General features: G+C 39.5%; 1 protein-coding gene across 3 annotated transcripts in view; it reads right to left on the bottom strand.

Moving 5' to 3' along the window:
- Nucleotides 1–414: 414 nt before the first annotated feature.
- Nucleotides 415–10,579, bottom strand: part of Mfap3l (microfibril associated protein 3 like) — a 47,343-nt gene continuing 37,178 nt past the window's right edge. For 2 of the 3 annotated variants that reach the window (XM_010629834.3, XM_033765443.1), the window contains exon 3: nucleotides 417–6,361. In XM_010629834.3, coding sequence (XP_010628136.1) covers nucleotides 5,430–6,361 — 932 coding nt within the window. In that variant the 3' untranslated portion in view covers nucleotides 417–5,429. Of the gene's footprint in view, nucleotides 6,362–10,579 lie in introns of all 3 variants that reach the window. The other variant, XM_010629835.3, reaches the window with a different exon arrangement.

Genomic DNA, 10,579 nt, shown 5'->3' with positions numbered 1-10,579 from the left:
TAGGGACTTGGTCCTTGGGTGATGGTGGCAACTTTTCAGAGTTGCGGCTTAGTAAGAATCCTTTGGTTACGGGGTATGCCCTTAGAAGGGAGCGGGAGGCTCTCTCTCTTTTTTCTTTGACAGGGTCTTGGTATGTAGCCTCAGTTACCCTCTATCTCATGATCTGTCTGTCTCAGCCTCCCCAGTGCTTGGATTACAGGCATGCCCAGTGCTAAAAAATATTTCTCGATATAGATAAAAGTAAACATAAATTGCTCTAAAAATTATCAGGCTAGAATTAAGGCTTTAGAATTAGGATACAATTTTGCAGTTTTATATAAAAATTATTTTTTTTCTCTTTTTCTAAAAGATGTTCAGATGCAAAGTGGAGTGGTGAGAATTGACTATAAATTTCATGTAACTGGAAAGAGTAAATTAGGTCGCAATTCCATGCTTTCCGGGTAGGACAGGACACATTCCACATACCTGTGCAAACCCTTTATTAAAGCAACAATCAAAATACAGGATGGAACACATTTTCTTCTTGCTACAGTAATATCAACATATATTAGTCATTTGTTTACATCTTTAAATTATTTTAGAAAGTGAACATTTTATAGTTCACAAATTCAGCAGACTGACATTTCAGCCCGAATACATTTCCATCTTATTTTGCAACTTAACGAAGGACATTCAGAACTACTGAAATACCGCAGGCCAAACCTAAGCATATACATCTTTGATCCTAACTCACTGTTAGCGGGTCTATCATATCAGAAAGATACACCTGAAGACTTTTATTATTGGTTAAATAAAAATAATTTATGCAGAGTATTCTTAGAATTACGATTTTTACATTTTCTTTGATTTTGATTGTAGTATTCTTAGTATTACCCCCTTTATAAATTCCATCTCTAAAAAAAAAATCTCATAAAGAGCATCCTCCTTATATAATATTTCCCTTTATAACAGATAAAAACACACAATCCTTTGGAAAACATAATAAGCAATTCTGTTCTATTTATTTTCTCCACAATTGATTTGTTTAATCCAAACCTGTTAACCACTGAAGAAACTATACAAAATCAATAGGAAAATGAACTTTGTTATCTACTTGAAGGGTATTTTAATGAATGTAAAATTGACCAATATCTTGAAGATTACAGGTCTTCAAAATGTATGTGACTATAACCAAGGTTTGGTAGATAATTAAAGAATACCAGTACATTAGCTTAAAGAGCAAGAATAGAAACAGGAATTACTTTTAAAAAACTGCACAAAGACTGTGGGAAGATAGGTAAATTAGTTGAATTGTGTGGAAAATAAAGTCCGTGAAATATAAGGTAATGTTTCATTTCTTACCAAGTGAAAACACTTGCAGGAAATTCTTACTTAACAAAACCATAGTGACTGCTATTTGAAAGTTCTAGTACTGATACAACATGTACTCAAATGGCGTAATGAAAGGAAACTGATTAGCCTTTCTAAAATACTTCTTCAGTGGCTAGGACTTGGTGTCTCCATAGTCAAGCTGATCTGTATTGGGTACATGTACTATGTGTAGAGGGTGTTTGTTCAAAAACATACAAATATTTTTGTGTGCCTTACATTTTCTTCATGTTAGAGCTGAGCAGACAGTGAATAACAACCCAAACAGTAGATTTAAAACGTTATCAGTCTGTTAAAATGATTTACAGAGCCATAGTTAAATTCATTCTCTTTTCTCATCAAGTTGCTTGTTATTTCACATTTGCCCTTCAAAGAAAGTTTTAAAAGCATGGATTTGTACAATTAAAATTGAATCAAAAAAGATAAAGAAGGAAAATGGATTTCTGAATCCATTGTATGGGATGTCAGGCCTTTTAGCCTTAATTGTGGAAACAAATGCTGATAAGCAAGCGTCCAAAGTATTCCGGATGTAGCAACATGGCAAAATAATGCTTGGAATGGCTAAGAACATTCAGGTAATTTTAGAGCATTTTTTTATATGTCATATATCAGATATATTACATTTGGTTCCTAGAGATTTTAATCAAGTATTAGTATTTTTTTATCCAGTATGATGTACAAAAAGATGAGAATAGCAGATGTGTTCTAAAGATATGAAAATATAATTTATAAAACAAAACCATTATAAATTACAGATTTCCCCTATAAAATTCTGTTTTATCCCATATTTAGAATAAATACCATCCAAGATTATAGATAATATAGTGAATTAAATGAGCACATATGAATCATTTTAATAATTTAAAGAAAAAAAATTGCTAGCAATATGACCAGGATGACTCAGGAAACAGAAATTATTTGATTTTAAGAATAACTATGTAAGACCCAAATGACATGGCTTGGGATTTAGTATTAACTATTAGAACTGCCCAAATGAGTCCAATGTGCATGAATCTGTGCCTGCACACAGAAAGCCACAGCCCTATGCATTTCTAAGAAGCTGAATAATTCACTTTATTTTTGAAAAATTGGCTGAAAATCATAAGGTCTTCTACATTTCACATTCTAGCAGGAGGGGTTCTCTCATTTTATAAAGAAGCTGCAGGATGGATAGGAAGAGTTTTTAGAAGGAGAAATTCCCAGTTCAAGCCAAACTCCCTTTATAGTTTGGCTATTGCTATATCAAGAGCATTCTGATGTCTTAAAGAGGGAGAGAGTTTTAAAAATCTACATAATCTCTGTCTAAAGAAGCAAAGCTAGTCTGGAAACATTCTTTGGTCGCGTATTTTAGCTCTTGCTTTATATAAATTCTGCCCAGTTTTAATTTATTATCCCTGGTCAATTTCTACATGGAATGGATGCCTCCTTCATTTTCCATGTGAAAATCTGCACACGGGTTTGGGTGAGATGAGAACTGAACAGAATGGAGAAAAGTTCGGATCATGTGAATTTTGTTAAGTCCCTATTGTTGCTTTGCACATACAAATCAAAGGTATGAATTTGTTAACCTTTACAATGACTGGAAAATTTTAATATTCTAAGAGTTGGAAATAGAACTTTCTGGAGCCTACACACATAAAGCCCTAGTACAGAGAGCCCAACCAGAAGTTACAGTTTTTCTTGTGGCTGCTTATTACTCATTTCTCTAGGTGCCCTTCCTAAGACTTCTAACTGGATACCAAGTTAATTCCTTTTAAAAGGATGTCTCGTCAAAGTCCAAAGTCAGATTTGTCAAATATAATTCCATCAAGGTCACTTCTAAAGCCAATCCCACCGTTGTCAGTGACAGAGCCAGATACACTTGTGATAAAATTTTGACTACAAAAGCATCCTGTATCATATACCCATTTTGTTTTGCCCCCAGTTTTGCTTGCTTTATGCAACAGGGGCTACCGCAGACTGCAAACTTTCCATAAAGCAGAAATGTTTGGGCCTGAAAGGCTCTTATGGGCCTCTGAGTACTGGTTGCATATTTTAATAGATGAAAGAGATTAAGCCCTGGTTGTGCAAGGTCACTTTCCCAGATGGCGACAAGAGGGGGAATGAGCAGCTGGGTCCCTTCTCTCATTACCAGTGTGGGCCGTGTAACCTCTGACACGATAGATAACTCATCAGGTTTACCACAATGGATGTGGTCACGACTCTGCTAACTACTTTAAGGTCATTGTCTCCTTTGCTTGTAAGTGAAAAATGAAACATCACTCATTCTCACCAAGATTAAATCCCAATCACAGAGGTGGTCTCAGTCATTTTGTGGGAAGAGAAGTTCCACAATTTGTTTAAAATGCTATGATCTTTCAAAACATCTTTTTTGAGTAAGTAATGCAGCATACAAATATTTGGGAACTCAATAGACGAAAGCAAAAATCTGTAAAGTCATTGTTGAAAAGAGCAAAGATATTAATATAGGCTTGGTTCTCTGAGAAAGAGCTAGCACTCAGCACTCATCTAGTCTGCCCCTCTTAGAGATAGGGAAACTGGGGCCTAGACTTGCCCAAAGGCAGACAACTTGTGATGGCACAGGGAGGTTCGTATTAAACCTCTGGATGACTGGTTTTAGTTTTGCCTTCATTCCATAACATCATGCTGCCTTGCATCTACTGCATTTTCTGGGAACTAAATACAGTGAACCCTCAAGTTATGACCAGCCTGACATACAAACAACTTGGGTTAATTAGGTTAATGAAAGATTCATTTGGCTCTTGTTATCTACAGCAGCGTACCCAGGTCAACATCCAAATCTCAACTGTATTGACTTATAACCAACTTGAGTTACAGCCAGCCCTCAGGAACCGATCAAATTTATAAGTCAAGGGTCCACTGTAATTCAGTAATTTTGGCATAAAACTTGATGGCACAGTTCTCTATGCCACTACACTAGCCTTTTCTTCTCTTTCAAAAGCTCACAAGTCAGCTATGTGGCTTACAAAACTGGACATGGTTACACACTTCACAGATCCTTCTGTTTGCTGCCTTATACCAAGTGCGCATTTGACTGGCAGAGTTTGGTCCCTCAAGTACTTGTGAGAAGCCAGTATTCTACAACCTACAGGAATCGTCAAATGCCTGTCTTTGGAAACAATACATTTTCCAGGTAAAGAATCAGTCTTTGTTTAGAGGATGGTGTTACTTAAATGTAAATAGCAGTTTTCATGAACAGTATGGGTACATTTAGCCTTTTACAGTCTCTCTCCACACTTCGGTTGAGCTCACTGAAAGGCTCTCAGAATTGGACAGGTAAACACAGTTTTATTTGACTATTAAAGTGCTATTCCAGGGCAAAGTTTTCCTCAGTTTCAAAACAGCAGCTTTACTGGACATTAAAAAAAAAAAAAGCAATGTATGAAAACAGGCCTGGGAAATGAAAAAAAATGAGCATAATAACTACTTTGGAGCATTACAAATGACTTGTAGCTATCAGTCCTGGAACTGGTGACTGATACCAAAGCCGCTGAGGTAAACGTTCTAGGGGGAAATAAGGATAAAAATGGCAAAGAGGACTCAACCCAAAAGAGTAAATTAGTGTTAATATAATAACTACTCCATTATAAAGGAACAGTGAAAATAATTATAACTAAGAAGAAAGTGCAACAAACCCATATACGTGCATTTGCTATTGTAGCAGACTATATTTTTTAAAAGGAAAAGCAATGCAGTATGCATCAGACAGGGCTCTTGAGCTCAGAATATCTTACAGTAGTGTACTCTTTGCCAAAAGGGCATCAAATAAGGGATTTGGCAGATAATGGCCTCTACGATCCATATCACAAGGACAGACACTCTCTGTCCAGTATCAGTTCTGCGCCCTGATATTTCCTGTGTCTTCTTCTCCCGGGGAGAGGCCGGTCACATCCACTGCACACAAGTGTCTCCCCTCTAATGTGGCATCACTCCTAAGCGATGAGTCTCCTGGTAAGGCTTAGCGGCAAGTGCGTACTACATCTGTATTACAAGGAGCAGCCCCTGGTTTTCTTGATATGCATAGCTTTTCAGAGTGAATATTAGACATGGCTTTCATAAATAATGCAGGTGTTTTTGTCACATGTCACTGCTGGCTCTGTCATTTCCAGGTGAGTTGGTGGCAGTCCTTGATCTGATACCTCTACAGGTGATGGTTCCTCAGAGGTTAGCTCTGTGGATGTTATGTCCGTAGAAGGCTCTGCAGTTTCTGGGGAATGTCCAGCCGATGGTTCTGTCTCCTCTTCATCTTTGACTTCAAACTGTACACCTTCTTGATCATCCACATGATCTTTTTTGGACTGGGGGTGAACAGACACCTTGATGGCAATTTGCTGAGGCTGTTCGTGCAGTGATGAGGCATCTGAGTCAGCGGTGGGAGAGTCACTTCGCTTCAGAGAGTTGGGGATTGTGTACACCTCATCCCTGTCTGTAGCCTCCTGGCCTTCTGGGGTGTGCCTTACAAAATTCTGTCCCTGCTCCTCAAGCCCAACTACTTCCATGATTTCCTCCATGATGGTCCTGCAGTTCATGATGAGAGGAGGCAGAGGCACACTCCTGGCAAGCTCTTCAATATAACGGGCAAACTCCATGGTTTTGAACTGGGTGACTTTGGCAAGCTCTAGAGTTTTGGCTGAGGTGATGATGGGGATCCGCTTGGCAATCTCGAAGGCCTTCTGCAGCTTCTCTGCCCCTTCTGTCCTAAAGAACTCATTGATGGCTTTCTCAGTCTTCTTCAGGTGGCTGCTCATCATACACAAGCGGGTGATGTTGAGGACCATGACAATGGTGAAGGCCACGAGGCAGACAACCATGTAGTAGACGCCCATGTCTCCAGAGGTAAAGATGACTCTCAGGGTCACCGTGTTGTTCACAGTGCCATAGATGTTAGAAGCCACACATGTGTATTTACCTCGGTCTGAGAAGGACACCTTGGTGATATTCAAGAAGCCGCCATCGAGCATTTGCCATTTTCCTGTCAGAAGAGAATTCAAATAAGAATGTTCCCATGACACAGATTTACACATTTCTAAGATCTAACAAGAATGTGCCAGTTATTAATTAATCTCCACACCAACTCTGTGAGGTAGTACTATTATAGGATGAGGAAAACTGAGGCAGAGTTAAGCAGCTTTTCCAAGGTCACCTGTTTGGAAATAGTAGAACTTAAACATGAACTGGTACTCTGCATTTGGTAAGCTGTATTCTTTTTCACATCTGCAGTGCTGAGAACTGAACCCAGGGCCTCATCCATACTAGGCAAGTGCTCTACCATATTGTGCAACTTTATATCCTAGTGGAAAATGGAGAAATGATCTGAAAAATGCTGCTCTTAAGAAAGAATACCTTGCTGGGCGTGGTGGCACATGCCTGTAATCCCAGCACTTGGGAGGCTGAGGCAGGAGGATCACTGTGAGTTCGAGACCAGCCTGAGCTACATAGTGAGTTCCAGGTCAGTCTCAACTACATAGTGAGACCCTGTCTCAAAAAAACCAAAAAAAATATTGAAGATATACTCCTAAGTGAAATAAATAAGTCACACATGTGTAAATACTGAATAGTTTCCCTGGTGTGAATAATCTGCAACAATGCATAAGATTCTAGTAAGATTACTGACATTTAGAAATGGGAAGAAAGGAGCTAAAGGTGTAGGGAAGGTGGGATGGGTAGGGGAAGAGTAAAAAGGGAAAAGAAAAAAATGTGAGAGAATGAAAAGATGAAAATAAAGTGTTTGTAGATGGGGAGGGGAGGAGGGGGTGAAGGGAGGGCAAGAGGTAAGGAGAAAAAATGAGAATCAAGACTCATCATGTAGAGGTACAAGATCCCAACAATGAATGTAACTGTACTGTATCCCTAAAATGTACCAATAAACTCAATTAAAGCTGAAAAAAGAAAGAAAGAAAGAAAGAATTCCTTGATTGCAGAATCCGACCTTCTAACCTGCCTGTGAGCATGGCTCTCAGAATATAAAGTATTTGAGATTCAACATAGTATCTGGAGTAAACAAACTGTCATTGTTTACCTGGTGTCTCATACTTGAGATTGGTGTTATCCCTTTATGACCTCTGGTTAATTAAAACATAATTTATGTCATCAATTTTGAGAGTGCAGTGAATTTTCTAAAATTACAACCCAACAATGTGAAGAATAAGAGGCTGGGTATGAATTATTATCAATTTGTTTTAGTTTTGCAAATAAACTAGGCCAATTGAGATGAAAATCTGACATGAAGAATACACTTGGATGAAGGTAATTCTGCGGTTCTGAATCCAGTGAGACTCTGGATTACTGCATAGCTTATCTGCCTGTTGCTTGGAAGATCTCTGTGGAACCCAATGCTAGGCTTGGTTTTAGGGTCTTGGCTCCAAGCCTTTCTAAAATCCTTCCAGCTCCTGAGACTGTCCCAATATACAAAGATAATCCAGGCCTCTTGGGAATTCTACAGAGCAAGAAGAAATTTCTGATAAAAGAACTCTAATATCCCGAGACAACCCAAGAAGCCTCTTGCAGGACCTGGGACAATTTATTTTTATTTAAAAAATTTTTTTTTCTTTTGGTACTGGGGATCGAACTCAGGACCTTGCACTTGTGAAGCAGGTGGTGGAATCACGGAGCTAAATCCCTGGCCCATGGGACAATATAAAATGAAGTTTTTAAAAGAAAAATTATTGCATTGTATTTTATTTGTATCTTCCCCTTATGACAGTGGCTTTTACTTCTAATGAAAAACCTGATGCTTCTCCAAATAGGCATGCTTTAAAAGAAAAAAATTTCACAAGTACAGAAGTGGGCAGGGTCACAGTGTACTGTGGAACGATGCAACAGAAGGCCTGTTTTATTGCAGTGTCTTCTGCGTCAGAGTACATTCCTAAGGAGGCCAGCTGAGCAATGAGTACCTGCCTGGGGCCTATGCTTGCTCACATTTACCGGCTGTGGTGAATCTGGCAGGAGGCCTCTCTGCAGATGCTGTCATATTACTCTGGCTTTTCAAAGAACATCTGTGAAGACCGGTTCCTTGTGTCCCTGAGTAACCCTTTTCTAACAGTGCAGCCAGTGTAATTTTCCCCAAGAGTACAAAAAACTAGTTAGAAAGTTTAGTGACTTTTCAGTTTCTTATGAATGTATATAAAGAGATAAACCTAGCATCTGGCCTGTGACGGTCTCTCTTATTTGGGAGGGACACGTGTAAGCCTTCTACCACTTTGATTCCCAGGGTGCATTTCTTCAGCTGCAGTCTTACATGAGTATACAATGATTGGAGGCCAGAGAAACTGCATTATCAATTTCTTTTCTTTCTTTTTTTTGACGGGGGGGATGCTGGGGATCAAACTCCGGTCCTTGTGCTTGTGAGGCAGGTGGCAGAACCACTGAGCTAAACCCCGGCCTCACTTTATTTTCTTATAAGCCTTGTGTTTCATAAAGTATACTATAGCAGACATAGGGAGAAAAATATCCTGGCTGATGGAAAGCTTATTTAATACAGATGGTATCAGATTCTACAGCTTAACTATAAGCCATGACGAATATGGATACATACATTATAATCATAAAACAGTTGGGTTATAATCAACACCCTTGGTAAGTGACTGAAATCACAGTCCTCTGAGAGTAACTTCTTGTTTCCAATCTAGGATAAGGATATCAAAACATCTCTTTTACTAGATTCTTCTTTAAAATATCATCTATTTTATGGATTAAGGTAATATTAATATCACTCAGGATTCTGCTCATGTGCAATAAGGTGAAACAAATATGTGACTTGGATTAAGCATTCTATGGTGATACCACAAAGCAATTCCAAGATATTGGAAACCAAAATACCAAGACACCCCACACACAAGCCCATCCAAGGATTGTATCAGAAGAACTACAATTCTGACCTTCTGATCTCAAAGTTTATTTCTCTCAAGGCTGATATATTTATTCCTAAGAATGAAAGCCCCCAAGCTTTTCACCTCAGCTTCCCATCCAAATGGTGAAAAATAGATTTCTGCTGTTTACCACCAGATAAAACTCTGAAAATTAAGAAGAGTTACAAATTCTGGTTGGGGTCTTCGTCCGTCAGGGCTAGCCTGAAACAGAATCTCCACGTTACCTGCCCAGTTGGGAACATCTTGAGCACATTCACCTCTGACTATAAATATCTTGCCATGAGACTCATTCTGGAGGGGTCCTGACTTTGGCTCACAGTCAGAAAGTGAAAGAGACACAAACACCCACGATGACTGTCACAGGAAATCTTCAGTGCTAAACACAGGAGGCAGAATACACAGTGCTGTTCCTGAGAAGTTTAAACTAACTGAGTGGGAATGTCACAGCTAGGCATCGAATCTTCATAAAGCTGCATCACTTTAGTACAAATAAAAACCCAAAGCATTAGCAGCAGATGCCGAGTCTGTTCTACATGCAGTGATTTTGAGGACAGTAAAAGAGATGTTACCTCATTACTTTCTGGATGTAACACTAAAGCAAGTGTAAAGTATTTCCCTCACATTGATGCTACCTGTCGTGATCCTTCTGTGCCTAGCTCAGACTGTAGCCCCCAGTGGACTTCCCTTCCCTGTCTCCATCCTCTTTCCAGAGCTGTCCTGGAAGATGACACACACGCCTGAGGCTTCAGACTAAAATACTGACATGCGTTACTGCAAACCTGGAGCTCACAGTCTTCCCTCATAAACTCCAGGCATGTGAGTCACGTGTGATCTTCCACAGGTGAATGCGAGTGTGGTGGTGACAATCTCCTTTGCAAAGAGAAAAGCTAACAGATGTTGTTTTTGAACTATACGGCAGTGTGTGTGTTATGCTGCACAACAAAGCTGATGTTTTTAGAAGGGCAATGATCTTTTTTCTTGCTCACTCATCCAGCCAATAGATATCACTGAAAAAATTGTCTGTGTACCAGGCTCCATGCTAGATGATGAGAATACAAAAATGAGTAACATACGATTCCTGACTGCAAAAAATTATGCAGTTCCAACAGGGAGGCAGAAGCCAACAGACAGCTCCAGTACTGCGTGCCAAGTTCAATGGTATGTGGGAGCGCTGGAAGAGGGGAAGGGCTTCCTAGGAGAGGGCAGCACTAAGCCAGGCTGGGAAGTGGGGATTACAGGAAGGAAGAGGAATGGGCATAAGAGATAGGACTTGTAAGGCCAGAGGGCGATGGTGGAGGGAAACACACACACACACACCCCTC

Source organism: Fukomys damarensis, unplaced genomic scaffold, assembly GCF_012274545.1.
Source record: "Fukomys damarensis isolate Sample0158 unplaced genomic scaffold, DMR_v1.0_HiC HiC_scaffold_18, whole genome shotgun sequence".
NCBI lineage: Eukaryota > Metazoa > Chordata > Mammalia > Rodentia > Bathyergidae > Fukomys > Fukomys damarensis.
The sequence above is the reverse complement of the archived record's forward strand: the minus strand, read 5'-3'. Positions and strand labels throughout refer to the sequence as shown.